The 18650-nt window shown below is 36.0% G+C and overlaps 1 protein-coding gene across 4 annotated transcripts in view; it reads left to right on the top strand.

Annotated features, from left to right (window-relative positions):
• TAX1BP1 (Tax1 binding protein 1) overlaps positions 1 to 18650 on the top strand; it is a 43707-nt gene that overhangs the window by 18203 nt on the left and 6854 nt on the right. For 2 of the 4 annotated variants that reach the window (XM_083378181.1, XM_083378182.1), the window contains exons 9-16: positions 2849 to 3076; positions 3433 to 3579; positions 5675 to 5768; positions 7561 to 7679; positions 8689 to 8814; positions 10781 to 10852; positions 12070 to 12250; positions 12467 to 12615. In XM_083378181.1, the coding sequence (XP_083234307.1) occupies positions 2849 to 3076; positions 3433 to 3579; positions 5675 to 5768; positions 7561 to 7679; positions 8689 to 8814; positions 10781 to 10852; positions 12070 to 12250; positions 12467 to 12615 (1116 nt within the window). The remainder of the gene's footprint in view (positions 1 to 2848; positions 3077 to 3432; positions 3580 to 5674; positions 5769 to 7560; positions 7680 to 8688; positions 8815 to 10780; positions 10853 to 12069; positions 12251 to 12466; positions 12616 to 18650) is intronic. The other 2 variants (XM_083378183.1, XM_083378184.1) reach the window with 2 other exon arrangements.

The following is an 18650-nucleotide window of genomic DNA, read 5'->3' as shown; positions in this document are numbered from 1 at the left end:
GACCTGTAGATTTGTGGTTTATTTCTCCCAACAAATATTTATGTATATTTTTTTCAATATCCTTTTAGAATCTTTTGGTACATGACTTGGTGACAGTGATACATAAATTCTTCCAAGCTGAAGAATATATTTGCCACAAGAACTCTTGGGCTCTCAGGATATAAAACCAAAGCTCAGTACACAAAAATCTTTTAATTTTTCTCTCTGTTGCTCTCAAAACAAGCATAGTACACACAGACCTTGCTTACCAGTCATTTATTCAGTAAGTGTTCAAATTTAATAATGGTACTAAAAAGAAGGCCCACAATCCAGTCTCAAAATTGTAGCCATTGCAGCATCACAAGAGTCAGGTAATTGCAATTCGGGACCTTGGCAACCAACATGCACAGTTATGACAGTTATAGCATCCTGTGGTCATGTGATTGCCGTTTCTGACTTTCACAGCCAGCTTCTGACTTGAAAAGTCAATGGGGAAGCTGGCAGGAGGCTACAAGGTATGGTCACCTGATGTCACTTGTAACCTGTCATAATTTGCTTAATCATTGCTGGAATTAGCATCATAAGTCAGTGTGGTCACAGGTAAGGACTACCTGTAAAGCAAGATACACATTTAATTTTATTTCAAAGATATACTCCTTTTTATAGTTGCTCTTGCCTTCTTTTTTCCTACAACTAATAACTGCCACCATAAAGTAATAAATTAGTGCATGAGTGGAAGCAACTAGCCAGACATTTTCAAAGGAGATTTCTTCTACTAGGAAAGTGCAGATAATCATTGCTTAACAATGGTATTTGGAATTGGAAACTCAATTACTAAGCAACACAGTTCTGAAGCAAGGCATCACATGACCCCACCAACATTTGAGATAGTTCCAGCTGTTTTTTTAAATAACCATATTTTATTAATTATTTATAATCACAAATATTTTATCAAACATTTTATCAGCAACATGTCTGGGTTCCAATATTTAGCTTACTAATATATGTTAAACTCCTTTCTCTCTACCTCATTTTTCTAGCCATTGATAGAATGTATCCCATGTTCTAAAGTATTCTGAATCTTCTTTCTCCTTCATTTTCAATTAAGTTTGTCCATTTCTGCACAGTCCAAAATTTTCCTGATTATCTCTTCCTCTGCTAGTAATTCTTCATCTATCCAGTGTTGAGTAAATACAATTCTCACTGCCGTTAATACATGTAACATTAAATGTACACATTCTTTCTCATAATTTCCTGCAATTATATCTAACAGAAATAATTCTGGTTCAAAATCTATGTGTTTTTTTGTCATTTTCTCTAACCATATATGTATTTTTGACCAAAATCCTTTAGCCTTAGGACATGTCCACAAAGATGATAATATGTGCCTGTTTTTTGTCTACATTTCCAACAATTGCTAGACATATTTTTAAACATTTTTGCTAACCTCACAGGTGGTAAGCGCCATCTGTTAAACATTTTATGTAAGTTTTCTTTGTAAGCCACCGCCGTTGTTATTTTAGAATTTCTTTCCCAAAGTCTTTTCCAGTTTTCTATCTCTTGTTATGCCCAACGTTTTTTGCCCATGTTATCATTGTTCCTTTAACTTGTTCCTCTTCCTTCTTTAAACTTAGCATGTACTTACACAATTTCTTAATCAATTTTTCATTCCAGCTGTTTTTGATCTCTCATAACTGCTGGTCATATGGTCATTATTTGCAACCTTTTGCTGGTTACTTGATTGAATTTACTTAGTAGCAAACAGCAAAGGTTACACATGGTGATCACATGAGGGTGCTACAACATTGTAATTGTAAACTATTTGCCAAATACCCAAATTGTGATGATGTAATTTGGGGATGCTGCAACGGATGCATCTATAAAGACTAGTCATAAATCCCCCTTGTACTTAATACCCGGTCTCAAAATTGTGGCCATTGCAGTATCACTAGAGCAACTTTGAATAGTCAGTAAACAAGGTGGTTGCTTAATAATTGCTCATTAAATAAGGTAAGTCTTTCTGAATGCTATATGTGAAGTTTAACATGTTTAATTATTAGTATTATTATTAAAACTTGTTTTCTGCCTAACTCCCAACAATTCCAGGTGGCCCAAAACCAAGAAATTACTATAATATTAGTGCTGCTGTTTTTATTCCTACTGTCTAGCTAGGGATAAGTGTGAAGTAATTATGCAAGCTTACTTTTTTTCTCTCTCTTAAGGTGTCCAGTTTTTTTCTTGGCTTGTAGAATGTGGTTTTCCCATTTCAGTCTTCAGTTTCTGAGAAGCTCACTTGTTATAAGTAGAACTGTTCCATGGAGTCTTCTCCTATTTCGGTGATTTTCTGCAAAATTAGCCCTAGGATACTTCAACTTATCTTAGATCATCATTGCTTTGGGAACTTAAAACTCCCCAATCTTTCTCACGATCATTGTTGCTGTTTTTTTAAAATAAAAAAAGTATTTTCAGTCGACAGTATTGTCTAGATCTATCCTTGATTGCTAGTCCTTAGATCTCTACTGCTTTCTTCTTTTTTTATTAGAGGTCTTTTCATTTTGAAATCATTGTGATTGCTACTTCAGCAGTAGTTGCCCTTTCTCTTAGGAACAAACACAATACCATTCAGAAAGTTATATTATCTATTTTATTCTCAGAATACAGCTGCCAATTAAAAACAGTTTTCTGCTGGGTGTTTGAGTATATACATGACAGATTGCCATGAGCCATGGGCAACAGCCGATAGCTATAATCTCCAACAATTGGGCATTTTAATATATTATTTATGCCTTGAAAATAAAGGGTTTTTTTGTTTAAGGATAACAGACAATACAGTAAGAGTAATATATAAATTTACTTATTATTTTTCTAGGAAGAGTCAAGTTTTTTAAAAGAGCAACTTCGGAAAGCTGAGGATCAAATTCAGGCAAGCAGGCAGGAAGTTCTGTTAATGTCAAAAGAACTAAGTGATGCAGTAAATGTGCGTGATAAAACAATGGCAGATCTTCATAGTGCTCGACTTGAAAATGAAAAATTAAAGAAACAGTTGAATGATGCAGTAGCTGAACTTAAAAAAATCTCTCCTGCAAACAGTGAACAGGTAAAAATATGTTTTGTTCTTACATTTAATTATAAAGCTCAGTTAATTATATATAATTAATTATAAAGTGTCAGTTACTATAAAATTATTTGGATAACTCAGTGGAGAGTAGGTTTCTATTCCATTTAAGCATTTACCTTAACAACCTATAGGCTTCACAGTATGCTAAAGTTTATTTAGATTAAACTTGAGCTTTAAATGCTTTCCATATATTTAAAATTTCAGAGTTCTGTCTGAAATTAAAACACAGGAGAGTAGGGTAGACACATCAAACTCAAGGCAATATCTTAACTTCAGTGATTAAATGTAGAAAAAACCCTGTTTTTAAGAATATATATGTTCTTGTGTGGGGAAAGGGAACATCAAATGTTGCAGAGAGAGAACTACGCAGGGAAGTTGAAGATTTAAAGCTCCGTCTACAGATGGCTGCTGATCATTACAAGGAAAAATTTAAAGAGTGCCAGAAGCTGCAAAAACAAGTCAATAAATTCATTAACCAGAATGTAAGTTATCTTTTTTATACAATCAATTTGTTGTTTTAGATGAAGCAGAATGTTTATCTTTAGAAAAGCAAAAGTTCACAGTTACTCAAAGTTGAATAACCTAAAAGTTTCATGAATGTTTTACTATAAGCCACTCAAATTTATTTGGAACTAAGGCACAGTAGACAGAGAGTCATATAGCGAGGGAAAAAATTATTTGATCCTCTGCTGATTTTGTATGTTTGCCCACTGACAAGGAAATGATCAGACTATAATTTTAATGGTAGGTTTATTTTAATAGTGAGAGGCAGAATATCAACAAAAAATCCAGAAAACACATTTCAAAAATGTTATAAATTGATTTGCATTTTAATGAGTGAAATAAGTATTTGATCTCTTATCAATCAGCAAGATTTCTGGCTCCCAGGTGTCTTTTATACAGGAAACGAGCTGAGAGTAGAAGCATTCTCTTTAAAGATACCTGTATAAAAGACACCTGTCCACAGAAGCAATCAGATTCCAAACTCTCCACCATGGCCAAGACCAAAGAGTTGGCCAAGGATGTCGTGGACAAGATTGTAGTCCTATACAAGGCTGGAATGGGCTACAAGCAACTTAGTGAGAAGGTGACAACAGTTAGTGCAATTAATTGCAAATGAAAGAAACACAAAATAATTGTCAATCTTCCTCAATCTGGGACTCCATGCAAGTTCTCACTTTGTGGAATTTCAGTGATCATGAGAACAGTGAGGAATCAGGCCAGAACTATACGGGAGGATCTTGTAAATGATCTCAAGACAGCTATGACCATATCACCAAGAAAACAAATGATAACACACTACACTGTGAAGGACTGAAATCCAGCAGTACCTGCAAGATCCCCCTGCTCAAGAAAATACATGTACAGGCATGTCTGAAGTTTGCCAATGAACATCTGAATGATTCAGAACAGAACCAGGTGAAAGTTGTGGTGAGATGAGACCAAAATTGAGCTTTTTGGCATCAACTCAACTTGCCGTGTTTGGAGGAGGAGGAATGCTGCCTATGACCGAACACCATCCCCACCGTCAAACATGGAAGTGGAAACATTATGTTTTGGGAATGTTTTTCTGCTAAGGGGACAGGACAACGTCACCGCATCAAAGGGACGATGGACGGGGCCATGTACCATCAAATCTTGGGTGAGAACCTCCTTCCCTCAGTCAGGGCATTGGAAAATGGGTCGTGGATGGATATTCCAGCATGGCAAAACACACAGCCAAGGCAACAAAGGAGTGGCTCAAGAAGAAGCACATTAAGGTCCTGGAGTGGGCCTAGCCAGACCTTAATCTCATAGAAAATCTGTGGAGGGAACTGACGGTTTGAGCTGCCAGAGGTCAGCCTCAAAACCTTAATGACTTGGAGAGGATCTGCAAAGAGGAGTGGGACAAAATCTCTCCTGACATATGCGCAAACCTGGTAGTCAACTACAAGAAATATCTGCCCTCAGTGATTGCCAACAGGGGTTTTGCCACCAAGTACTAAGTCATGTTTTGCGAAGGGGTCAAAATACTTATTTCACTCATTAAAATGGAAATCAATTTGTAACTTTTTTGAAATGTGTTTTTCTGGATTTTTTTGTTATTCTGTCTCTCACTGTTGAAATAAACCTACCATTAAAATTCTAGACAGGTCATTTCCTTGTCAGTGGGCAAACGTACAAAATCAGCAGAAGAATCAAATATTTTTTCCCTCACTATACTTATGTATAATATATGCAAAAGTGTAGTAACTTGCTCCATTTATATTTGCAACTTCTTGTTAATCCTTATCCAGAATGCTAATCTTAATCTTCTACAGAGAATTCACTACAATCTTTTGTATCCCAGTCATCCTATAGAGTAAACAGGGTGGCTTGCAGATGTTGTTAGATGACCCCTCAAGTTATACAGTATTTTATTAAGATTTCCCTTTTTGCTGAGGTATTTAGATAAAAATTTCTTTCTTAAGACAAAGTTTTGATTTTGTTTAATTGATTTTGTATCTTAAGGATTATTTTTATTACATTTGTTTGAAGAACTTGCCCTAGAATCCTTTTAATGAAAGAAATATTTTAAATGAAATCTTTTTCATAAAGAAAACTTCAGGGGATCGACCAAATTTGACAGATGGCTCAAAAAATGAAACTTCTACGGTCGACGCTGGTGATAAAACATTACCCGCATCTCCAGGTATCAGCTCCTTCTGTGATCCTTTAGAAAAATAAAGCTGAAATCTAAAAATCCCCCAAACCATATATAGCATGTATTTCTCTTCCACTGACAACTCTTTAAAAAACTTTGAAAAGTCAGAATGTTCTCGGGGCTAATGTTGGCATAAGATGCAGATCTAAATAAATTAATCACAAGACTTTTTTTTAACCATGGAAACAGCTTTGTCAAATGGACATAGCGCTGTCTTCCAATTGATTCATCGTGAAACAGCCTAGGAAATTCATGTTTTGTCTTAGATTATTTTTGAAAATGCAAAAACTTCATATGTGTAGCATATTGATTCCAGAAGATGAGGGGAATAATTAAACTATCCCTGGTCTGTGATTTAGTTAAACATCAATATTAAAAAAAAATTACATATTTTTAATCCATGATATCTTCTACTCTGATATTGAAATGATGCATAGCAATTGTAAATTTTAATTAGATAGCTTTATTATGTCCATTAACGTATACCATCAACCTTACTGTTTATAACTAGTATTTCTTAGCATTTTTATAATAGAAGAATAAGTAATAATTTTCCAGTAATGGTGAAAAGTACTCTGTAATGGGATGCTCCTCTTCTTTTTTCTGATGGTCAGTATCCAGAACTTTCATCCTCACATGCAAGGAGGGTAATTACTTCCCAGTTCCAAATCATACTTAGCCATGGTTTGCAAGTCTTCGTCTAAGCTACCCTGGTGGCCTTTTTCTCTGGTTCTTTTTTAAAAAAAAGATTACCAATCATTCGCTGTGGTTGGGAAATGACGACAGTTCAGCCCTTTCTGTCTGTGCTGCTACAAAACCAGATCTTAGGAACATGAGGTGAAATAGTGGTGGGCCATTTCCGTCTTCTTAGGAACTCTGGCTCCAGTTATACCTGGTAGAATGCCAGCAGTACTCTTTCAGTCAAGACTGAGTCCTCTGTTCTTTGGAGAATCAAGAGAACCGGGCACCGGATAGGAAAGAATCTAGCAAGTTTAGGGGGCTTTTTCCTCCGTTGACTGTGATTGGTGCTGTAGCATCAGTACTGGATCATTCAGAACTCAATACTGGATCTTCTGCATCATTCTCTTTGAGATCTGCCTGCCAATGATCCTGGCGTCTGTGCTGCAGAGATCCAATCTTTATCCTTGAAGGATGGCGACAAACCTAAACTATATCCCTGCTCATATTTTTTAAAAAAACAAAAATTGGCAAGAATCGCTGTTTTATTTTTCAAATCTGAACTTCTCTCTCTCTCTCTCTCTCTCTCTCTCTCTCTCTCTCTCTCTCTCTCTCTCTCTCTCCTAAAAATGCTGTTGTCACAAAGAAGGCAAGTGAAAACACTGCCTATTATTTTCTGCCTCACAGTTCTCCTTTGCCAGTCTTATTGGGGAGGCCATCCATTTCAGTTATTCTTCCAGAAAAAGGGGGAATAGAGTTGGGGAATTTTCCTGTTTGCAGAATAACGCTGCTTTGTAAGATCAAGTGTCCTTATTCCCTGTTCCCTTTGATGGGAAAAGAGGTGATTATTTGTACTCTTACCAACTTCTGATTCAACCTATTCTAATAATTTTCCAGTTGGAGCTGGAAGGAGGGGAAGAGGTCAGTCTTCCAAAAAATGCTGATATATCTTCAGCTTTAAGTATGCTTTTGCAGCCTTTACCAAAAATCAGTAAATATAAGATCTCTAGTACCCCTGAATAGGTTGTCATCAGAATGTAAACAGATTTTATTTTAATTAGGACTATTCATTCAAAACTATATTTTTCTTCAATATATGCAGTTAGCATCATTTCATCTGATACAGTTTTGGAGTTTTCAGAAAAGGAGCAAGATCATGAAAAGAATAAGGAAATTTCTAACAGAACAGTGAAATTTATGAAATGCAAGCCGATACTGTCAGTAAGTAAAACAGAAGAAACTAGCAATAGAATAAAACAGAAGTAGGGGGTCATTATAGAAAAATTCAGTGTTTTTAGTATGTTTACTTCCACATTTGGCTTGATGAATTTGAAAAGTTTCTATAATTTAATATCTCTTTATAATTCATTTAAGTGTTAATGGGAAATGAGACCTGGGCTATAGATAGCAAAATATATTAATGACATTACTAGTTAGTTACAACAGTTATTCTTTCAGCAAAGAAAGCCTGTACTTTCATATCTATGGTTACTCAGAAGTAAGTCCTGCTTTATTCATATATTGTTAAATATTCATAAATTTGCATTGTCTAGGTCACATATAATAGGGCTGCATAGTATTGCCCTATTTAAGGCTATTTTTATTCAGTTGTATAAAAATACTTTAAAACTAATACTGGAAGCTCTAATGTGTACCTTTTAATAATGTACAGTTTGGAAATATCAAAAGGGGTGAAAAGTAAACTTCCAAAGAAATAGGAATATAAATTACGTGTCAAATAATATAAAATGAGAAAATAAAGAAATAGAGAGTTCTGGGCTTTCCTTGAAGGGAATGAATTATTTAATTAAATGAACATGACATATCAAACACTATTCTGAAGATGATTTGCTTATAGTTTTCTTTGATTTTACTAGCACTTGATAATATGTCATAACTGAGTACACTGTTTATTGAAATTAAGGGCAATTGGTTTCTATTTCTGGATATAGGGTGCACTTGATAGTTGCAAAATTTATGGAGTGTATTTGCAGTGATCCAATATCTAAAATGAAACCAGTTACCGGAAAAAGAATTGCGAATTCGTGTAGAAAACTACTAAACATTTTGAAGTGTGTTTCATTGTTTTGATTCTTTAGCTAAAATGGCAAATTATATATGAATAGGCAGTGAATGAGCAAATTAATTTTTGGATGCTCAGTTAAAGAAAAACCTGGCCAAAATAATCTGTAGGGTTGTCAAACCCTGATGATTTATAATTTTTCTATAGGATGAGAAATTGAATTGTACAATGTATGCTGATGAACTGGCCAAATTGGAACTGAAATGGAAGGAGCAAGTGAAAATTAGTGAGAGCGTGAAGCAGCAACTAGCTGCAGTGAAAGACCAGTATTTAGTAAGCATAACCCTTACTTGAACAATTATTTAATATGTTTGTACAATCTTCTAATTAAAATATTCACTTTACAGAGGGAAATTAGAGTTAGTGATTAACAGAAATGTGTACAGGTAGTCCTTGATTTATGACCGTTTAATGACTACTCTAAATTATAATGGTGCTGAAAAAAATGATTTATGACTGATCCTTGAACTTATGAACATTTCGTGATCACGTAATGAAAATTTGGGTAACGTAGACAGCATGTATTTATGACAGTTGCTGGTTCCTGGAGTCACATGATTGCCATTTGCAACTTTCCCAGTGGACTCCCAGCAAGCAAAGTCAATGGGGGGAGCTGAATTCACTTAACCACATGATTCACTTAACAAACTGTGTTGCTTGATAATGGAAGTTACAGTTCCTATTGTGGTTATAAATTAAAGACTGCCTGAACTCACTTTATACAATCACTTTATAGAATGGTGGCGCAGTGATTAGAATGCAGGACTGCAGGCTATTTCTGCCGACTGCCAGCAGTTTGGCAGTTCAAGTTTCACCGGCTCAAGGTTGACTCAGCCGTCCATCCTTCTGATGTCGGTAAAATGAGGATCCAGATTGTTGGGGGCAATATGCTGACTCTGTAAACTGCTCAGAGAGGGCTGTAAACCACTGTAAAGCGACTCTAGGGCTATTGTTATTGCTATTATCGAGGCCAAATTTCTCTGATAGAACTATTATCAGTGAACATGTCACCTCTTTCATTTATCTTCTGTGTTCACTGATACAGAATGATTTATTTGTCTGGCTTGGGGACTAATATGACAACTGGCTTTTCTGAACATGAGTTTCAGCACGTCATTTATTACACAATGAAGACAATTGTTTTTATCAATATGTAGCCTAACTTGAAAAGTGCTCATTGTTTTCCATACCATAAGTGACTGCAGAAATTCTGTTTTGTAATGAAAGAAAAGTAAGTATTGTAGGAGAGAACAGTCTTTACTACAGCCCTAAAATTACATTGCTATGATTCTGTTTTTGTCGTATAAAAAATAGTTATATTAGCAACTCAATTTAGTAAGTTAGATTTAGATTTTTTAGATTTTATTAGATTTATATACCGCCCTTTCCCGAAGGACTCAGGGCGGTATACAGGGCATTTTAAAATCACATCAATATAAAATACAAAGTTAAAAGAGAATTAAAAGATTAAATTATCCCTGAAAATAAAACCCCAGTTAAAATTCTCAGCCTGGGTCAGAGAGCTCAAAGAGCCAAGTCTTCAGGTCCCGGCGGAATGAGCGTAGGTCAGGGGCAGTCCTGAGCTCCACAGGCAGCTGGTTCCAGAGGGTAGGCGCACCCACAGAAAAGGCCCTCTCCCTGGGTGTTATCCGCCGACAATCTTTTACCGGCGGCACCCTGAGAAGACCCTCCCTCTGCGAGCGCACTGGATGAAGGGAACTTGATGCTGGCAATTACAAATTTAAATAGTCTGTGAACTTTTTGTTTTGCCCTCATCCTATTTCCTCATATTATTCATGTCCTCATCCCAATATGGTACTTCAAAGGCTAGTGTTACATACTACTTTGTAAAAGGTGCATATTAGCAAAATACATGCTAAATCAGCTTTTTTTTTACACAAATGACAGCAAAGTCCAGCTTAAAGGTTACAGTCTGAAGGCTGATTTCCCATTTATGAATTGCAATTGTGTTACTTTGCCTTAATACTTAAGAAAGTTTTGGAAATCAGCAGAACTCTTAAAAACTCAAGAAGACAAAAGTATGAAAGCCAAGTACAGTCAATATAAAGAACTGGTAGAACAAGTAAATAATGATGTGATATTTCCAACACCCACATGAAAAGCATATATTATACATTATTTCAATAATACAGGTTCTTTATGTTAAGTATCTGACACTGGAAATATATCTAGAGAACTGTTTTACAGTCACTAATATTTATTTTGTTTTTTTAAATAGATGCAGTTGGCTGAAAAAGACAGACAGATAGATGAATTGAGATCTCATCTGGGAGCCGTCAGCAATGAGAAGGTACTGATTTAACATCAGTGAACTACTGATAATATATATTTTATCATGTGGTACTTGGAACTGTTTCAGTATGAATAGCTGCATTAGAGCCAGAATATGAATACTGTAGTAGTTCGAAGAAAAAAAATTACCTTGGAATATAATTAAATGTGTGTTTATAACATAGTACAGTGGGACCTCGGTACTCAACTGCTCCAAAACTCGTCAAATTTGGTACTTGATGCATTTTGATGTGAAAATGTTGTCCTGGTACTTGTTGTTTATTTGGTACTCGGCACAGTGCAATAGGAAAAGGGATGGCTATGGAGAAAAGACAGGAAGTCAGCCATACCGGGAAAGTCACTGACAATAGGGAAAGGGACAGACAGACCCTACCTGGGCAGGAAAAGGGCCATGTGGTAAGTCCTGTAGTACTTGTCACTTTTAGTATTCATTGCATCTCCCGGAACCAAAATAACAATGAGTACCAAGGTACGACTGTATCATGGAAGCTTTGAACTGCGGGATACCTTGTTTATAAAGCTTACGAGAACACAGGGCAGTAGGTTTGTATGAATAACCAAAGGAACTTGGAAATGTGTATGTTAACTACTGTAACCCAGCCATTATGATGATGATGATTTTAGGGTGGCAACAGATTGTTTCTGTATAAAAAGTTAAAATAATTTGCATAGTTTCCTGCCATATCATTATCATACCAGCCATTAAGCAGCTTCTTTTCACAGCCTCAAGACATGTGAGTGTATAATTTCTGGAAATAAATTTGTATTTTTTCAGGGTGTAAGAATTGAAATATAAGATGCGTTATATTATAATATAACAGCCGTGTTAGTTTTAGAAAATATTTTATTTTATAAAATTTAGAAATTGTTTCCAAATCACTTTAGATAAAACCAAAGGAATTTGTTTAAGTTTTAGTTCAGAAAGTTTTAAGGATTAAAACATTCAATATTAAACTACTGTGTCAGAAATTTTACATAAATTAAGTTTTACTACTTTTTAGTTATGTTATATTCTTTGGTATAACATAATTCAGATTATTTAAGGGATAGGAAGAAACGAGATATCAAGCTGGACATTTATAGTACCTCATAGAGGCAAATATGAAGATTTTAAAAATATCTATTGATAATGGGAAAAGAGAATGCTAAATGATGCATCCTTAAAAGACTGATTTGTTCTTTGTATCATAGCATTATTTTTCAACCACTCTTTAGAAACCTGGAAGGAGACCAGAAAATGAAACAGAAAGGATCAAGGAAGGACAGATTTCTCAGGAGGCCCTACATTTTCTCAATCCAGATTTTAATTCTGAAGATAATGGGCAGATACCTGCTATAGCACCTAGTGTACCACTTCTGCACTATGGAAATCCCTACACAAACCAGGAAACTAGAGGTTTGAGGATTCAGTTTTTGTCAATTAGTTGTGCTAGGAAAATTCCATTGGAAGTATATCACTGTGTTCTCAAAGCAATTTTAGTTAATTTGTAGCTGATAAAAGTGGCTATTAGTTTCAAACATTTTAACTAAAGAAAAAGGTCTTTTGGAATGTGGCTTTCAGAAAAGGCTTCATTGTATATAATCTAGTGTTCACCCCTAATTATGATTTCAGATGGAGCAGATGATGCTTTTTATCCTGATGACATCCAAAGGCCACCCATGAGAACAGCCTCTTGGGACCTTGAAGATAATGTGGTATGCAGTCAGCCTGCTCGTAATTTCAGTCGCCCTGATGATTTAGAAGATCTTGAGGATAATAATGTAAGTTGAACTAAAAATAACACTTATGTTTCTTATATTTAAGGTATATTTCCATCTCCCACTCACAGTTATCTGAATATTTTTCTCTGAAAGTTTCCAGTTTAAATGAGGTGGACATAATCTCTAACAGAAGGTTCATGAATGTCAGCGGCATTTATTTATGAGTGTAAATCAGTTGCATATTTATTCAAAGATATGAAAATTGGTTTTATCTTTGCCAGTCAGCGTTGTTAATGACTATGTTCTTTCAATGATTAAAGTGATCAGAAACATAGCCAAAGCATTAATTTCCAAACACAGTTCAAAATTGGAAATTTTTCAATTCTAGTTGGCCTGGGCTGCTTATGTTAAGAATTACCCTAATTGGAATATTGTACAGAAATATATATTTTGAATTCAAAAAAAGGTAATAGTATTTGTGTATCAAATGCCTATTTCACATGAAGACAGTTGCTAGATCATATAAAATGTGATAGTGCTGTAAAATAGATAATTATTATTTTGTAGTCTTTAAAAAACCCTTGAGTAAGAATTATTTTTAAGAAGTCCTTTACTGTGGCGAATATTGTGGTATTGTGACCTGTTGCTCTTTAGTCCAGTTTGCCACATTTAATTGCTATTAACCTTTTGAAAACTGATAAGTGTTCAGAAAGCACAATTTTAGCCTTGGTGCTCAGTACTAATAATGAAGAGAATGTTATTTCTTCTTCTTGCCTTTTGCCCTCTGAGTCCATTACTGGGAATAATTATGGAAACTCTCAGAACCTTTGTGGCCTATTTAACATCTTGAATGTGAGTTTAGTGTGCCTGCTACCTTTATTTCACATTTTGAATATTTAATGTGACCATTCTTGGCATAGACACTACTGTATGATGACAGGTCTTCTCTCTAGATGTCTGCTGCAGTTTAATTAGGAGACTGTTCTTTCTAATCTATGTGCTTTACCCTTTTGCAAAACCCAAGAGGAACAGAGCTTAGCCTTGTGCTCATTTGCTGACACAGCTTAGTTTTTGTAATGAGGCAGAAGGATTCTAATGTGCTCAAATGAGAGCTAACTTTGGGCAAGTGTATATCTTCTCAGAAATGGTTCTTGCCTTACATCAAATAGAAGTTTTAACATATAATGTGGCTTTTTGACTTGTCAGTGGAAAAAGGAATTAACTGGCTAGGCAAGGATATTTAACAGAAGAAATATAGGATGCTAACTATTTTGTACTGGTATATAGGAATCTGACAAACACCAATATAACAGCTGATTAAGTAATATTCCTTTAAAATAAGCAAAAATCCTTTATGTGTATGACACCTGGTAGAAGTGTTAAAAATATCAAATAAAGCTGTTAATTAATTTCCTTAATAGAAAAAAAAGGAATGTTTTAGTATAATAACTTTTGTTACATTGACCATTAAACAGTTTTAATCCTAATCTTAATTGTATTTTTATGTGACATGCTTTGACCATGTGCTGCCAACTACTTAGTAATTTGAAGGGCCTTTTCAAGCAGAGATAAAGAATAAATTAGGTGAATCCATGTACCTTTCTTACATGGACTTAAATATGGCTACAATTATAAACTGTTTAATAAAACAGAAGGAATTTGTAATAGATGAATAGTTGATAGCATGTATAAATTTGCTGCCATAGAGTATCATTTTTTGTTAAATGAATGTTTGTAAAATAATAGCTTTCCAGATGTTGTTGAATTGTAACTTCCAATATTCATCACCATTTATGATGCTAGTTGGAGTTGCAGGGAGTTTTTTTAATACAAGTTTTATTAATTTTTAAATTTTACATCTAGGTATTTATGAAGCAATACGGTGGTTGGATAGTTAAAAGTAAACAATAGCAAATAACAGAATCATTTATAGATAGGTCAAGTTACATCAACAAGAATTCCCTCTCCGATTCCCTTAGTTATGATAACATAGTCAAATTAATCAAATTAATACATTTCTAATTGTGACACAATCAATTGTAACAGTTTTCAATATATTTTCACTTATACATATCCATGTCCTGTTTTTGAATTTTACATAATTGCAATAGAATATTTCAAAGTATCCTATAATATATAAAAAAACTTAATTTTGAGGTAATTATATAGTAATTATCCTGTCTAAAGTACATACATTGTTCATTTCAGTGCATTCTTATTTTATGTAAGTATATTCTGTTTATCATCTTAATAGTTCACCACTTGTTGAAAAAATATTTTGTATCCGTCCAGATTTTATAATATAAATCAATTCTAATAGCTAACTTTCTTTCCCTTACAAGTCTAGAAGTTAAATATAAAATCAGTTTATATCTTTTAAAAGTTCCCCTTAGCCCATTAAGAGAAATTTTAAGCTCTATCATTACAACAAATATATTCTATTTATCATCTTAATAGTTCATCAATTATTAAAATAATGTTTTTTATTATATCATGTCACTGTGTTTTTTAGTTTTTATCATTAAGCTCGTTGCAGTCTGGTTTTTTTTGCAAGTTGTATTGTTATCATTGTAACCATGGTGAGTGTCACATGTTCAGCCATGGTTTTTTTTTTGGTTTTACTTTGTGCGCAAGTCCAAAACAAAAAGTTACTTTTTCTTTCCTTTTCTTTGTGCTGTCTGGTGAGATAGACATGTAGTCATGAGTCTTTCTTTGTTTTTACAAGTTTCTTTGTAATTAAAAGTTTTATAGTAGAATATATACTTTGGGGTTTCTTTATTTTTTACCTGATATTCATCATGCATCAAATGAACCATGGTTCATCGCCCTCTGATAGGGAGTTTTTGATTTACTCCCTGACATGGTAGCAGAGGATGGTTGGTTTTTCTTTAATGCTGATAAGCATATAGGCTATTAGTCCCTTAGTTAGGTCAGCGACTGAGGAACGCTGTGCTTAATTACTGAAAGATGCCGAAAAAGAAGAGCAGGAGGAAAGGCAAAAAGGAGGCTCGTTATTAGGCTGACGAAGAGGAGGAGGCCACTTCACCCAGGCATCTTCCTTCAAGTTTACAGACTCCACTTGCTTCTGCCATGCGTCTTGGAGAAGAAGCAGCAGCCTCTGATTTAAGGTCAGTTACATCGTCTTCTGATTTTACTAGCTCTCATGCAGCTGTCTCAGAAAGAGTTCACACTCAAGGAGCTCATGCTGATTTTGAGTGGCTCGGTGCCAGACCTAAAGTTTCACTTTGGAAAGATGTAATTTATTATTCTCCTCGGAGCCCTGAACAAACTCTGTATGAGAAGGCTGTTCAAAGTTATTGTGAACAAATAGAGGCATTTGAACAAGAGCTGCAACAGGCAAAAGCATATGCATTATTGATTAAGCAGCATCAGAGGGACTCTGCTGTGATTCAAATCCCAGATTCCACCATATTGCCTTCTTCCAAGCCAGAGCCACTCCCACAAGATTTTGCCATATTTCCTTCTTTTTCACAGTCAAAGCCACTCCCACAAGTGGGTGTTGTGTCAGACGAAGGTGAACAGAAAGCACCTGCGTCACGTTTTCAAATGACACATAGGCTACAGTGATGCCTGCATCTAATGTTATAACACCATCTGCTGGTGAATCTGTTTTACAAGATAGAAATAAAGTACTATGTGGAATACAGGAGCAAATACAAAGAAAGCAATCTGCATTTACACAGATGTCTATTCATCAATCATTGCTCCAAGCTGATGGTGCTAGAATTCCTATTAATACTGCTACTATTCAGGTTCCTGTCCCAGATAGAGCACAGCAACAGTCAGCCCAAGTGCAGTTACCACTGGGTTCTCAAATACAAAGGCCAGCGCCGTTTGCAGGCCAACTTAATGTTGCAGCTCAAGCGCCAGCGCCTCCTGCTGGCTAGGGTGGAATTGCGGCTCAAGTACAGTCACAGCCAGCACCGGTACCAGTGGCAGTTCCAATGCATCTGCTGCAATTCTTGGCACAGGCGCCACCAGTGCCTCCTGCAGGTCAAGTCCGGATTGCACAGCCAGTACCTCAAATGCATGTTCCTCAACAGGCATCTTCTATTGTACCACTGGTTGGCGACTCGAAATTGAAGCGGTCAGGACAAAATTACAGGGCATGGGTCGGTGAAGTTGGACTTTTGCTCCACAGAGAAGGTACCCATTGCATGGTATTTAATCCTCCTAACCAGCCATGGACTCCTGATATATGGGACTTAAAGACTAAAGCATGCACAACATTATTGATGTCAATGAACACTGAATTGCAGCTTACGTTTTCACAAGATGCAACTGCTCAACAAATTTGCACTCAATTAGAAGCATGTTATCGGCCTACATCAATTGAGTCTACATGTTTGCTTTTGTCCGAGTTCCATGGCTCTAGGTTAAAACCTGGTGAACATATTGGAGAACACTTAACTAAAATGAAAGGAATAAGAAAAGAACTGGGTGAAAAAGGCTATCCTATTGATGACTTTCAAATGATCAGCATTATTATTAACTCATTAAACTATGAATGGAAAGATGCTATTACCAAGATTAATCAAGTGCCCATTGCTCAATGCACAGTAGATCATGTATGCAGAATTTTAACTGAAGAAGAGGAACTTATGCAAGCCGCACCACATTTAAGAAGACCACCTGCATCAAGAGCTCCAGAGCTCAAGAGCATCCGTGGAAGAGCCTACGTGCCAAGATGTTACATCTGTAATCGTGTGGGACATGCCACCTGGGATTGTCTCCAATGATTTCCAGCGCCCGCCACATACCAGCCCAGAGGAAAAGATTCCAGAGGAGGCAGAGGTAGAAGCGGACGACAAGGTCATGGTTGTGGTCCCAGGTGTGATCCGCAAGCTCTACTTGCCACATTGGCTTTAACCAACGATCCACAACCTCAACCAGAGTACGACAGATGACTTCTTTGGACAGTGGAGCAGCATTACATGTTACCTATAGAAAAGAGCTTTATACAGAGATGCACGAGCCTGAACCTGAACTTCGTGAGCTTTACTCTTTTCCAAATCATTCTGTTCAGGTCATGGGAAAAGGAACTATTTATCTTGAAGAGCCTGATGCATTTATTCCTGATGTTTATTATGTACCATCAGCTAATAGTAATTTGCTTAGTCAGAGTCACTTGTCTAGGGTTTCAAAATTCCAGGTTCATCATCTTGAAAAAGCAAGTTATGTAGTTAAAGACGGAGATATTGTTGTTGAAACCATGTTGATTGGTGGTGTTTATTACATAAAGCCAAAGTCTAAGCAGCAAGAGCAGGAAAGTATACAAGATCCAAAAAGGGAGAGTGCAGGCCCAGGGAGAGATGTCCCAGAGAGAGATCCTGTTACTATTTCAAAGACTCCTAAAGCTAACAGGAAGTCAAATAAGACACAGGTTGCTCACGGCAAGCCTGAGGTTCCTAATAAACAGGCTAATGTTGAGAATTTACTAACAGGCAAACCTTTGCATTACAGGTGTATTCATAAATGGCATAGAAGATTGGGTCATGCTAGTTTCCGTTTTCTGAAGAAGATGCCAGAGTTCACAAGAGGTTTGGATCTAAAGGGGTGTAAGGTGTTCTTGGATTGTGCTGTCTGCAAAAAATCCAAAGCAGCAGTAATTCCAAAGCACGCTACACGCCTGTCAACATGCATTTTTGATTTGGTACACACTGACATAGTGGGTCCCTTTACACCAACAATTGGTGGTAAAAATATTTCTTGACAATTGTTGATAATTATTCTAGATATGGATATGTATTTCCTATGAAAGAAAAATCTGAGACCTTTCAGATCTTTAAAGACTTTGCCGCTCTAGTATATACCCAACACGAAGTCGGCATTGCCAGAATTCAGAGTGATCGCGATGCTGAATTCATGTCTCAGCGTTTTCAGGACTGGATGCATAAGAATGGCATACTACACCAGATCTCAGCTCCTTACACTCCGGCTGAAAATGGAGTGGCAGAACGCAGAAACGGGGTTCTGCAAACAATGATGTGTTGCCTCCTTGAAGATTCTAACCTCAGTCTCCCATACTGGGGTGAGGCTATTAAATATGCAATCAACCGTACTTGGAGTAGTGT

The sequence above is a fragment of the Vipera ursinii genome (assembly GCF_947247035.1).
Source record: "Vipera ursinii genome assembly, chromosome: Z".
Lineage (NCBI taxonomy): Eukaryota > Metazoa > Chordata > Lepidosauria > Squamata > Viperidae > Vipera > Vipera ursinii.
The sequence above is the reverse complement of the archived record's forward strand: the minus strand, read 5'-3'. Positions and strand labels throughout refer to the sequence as shown.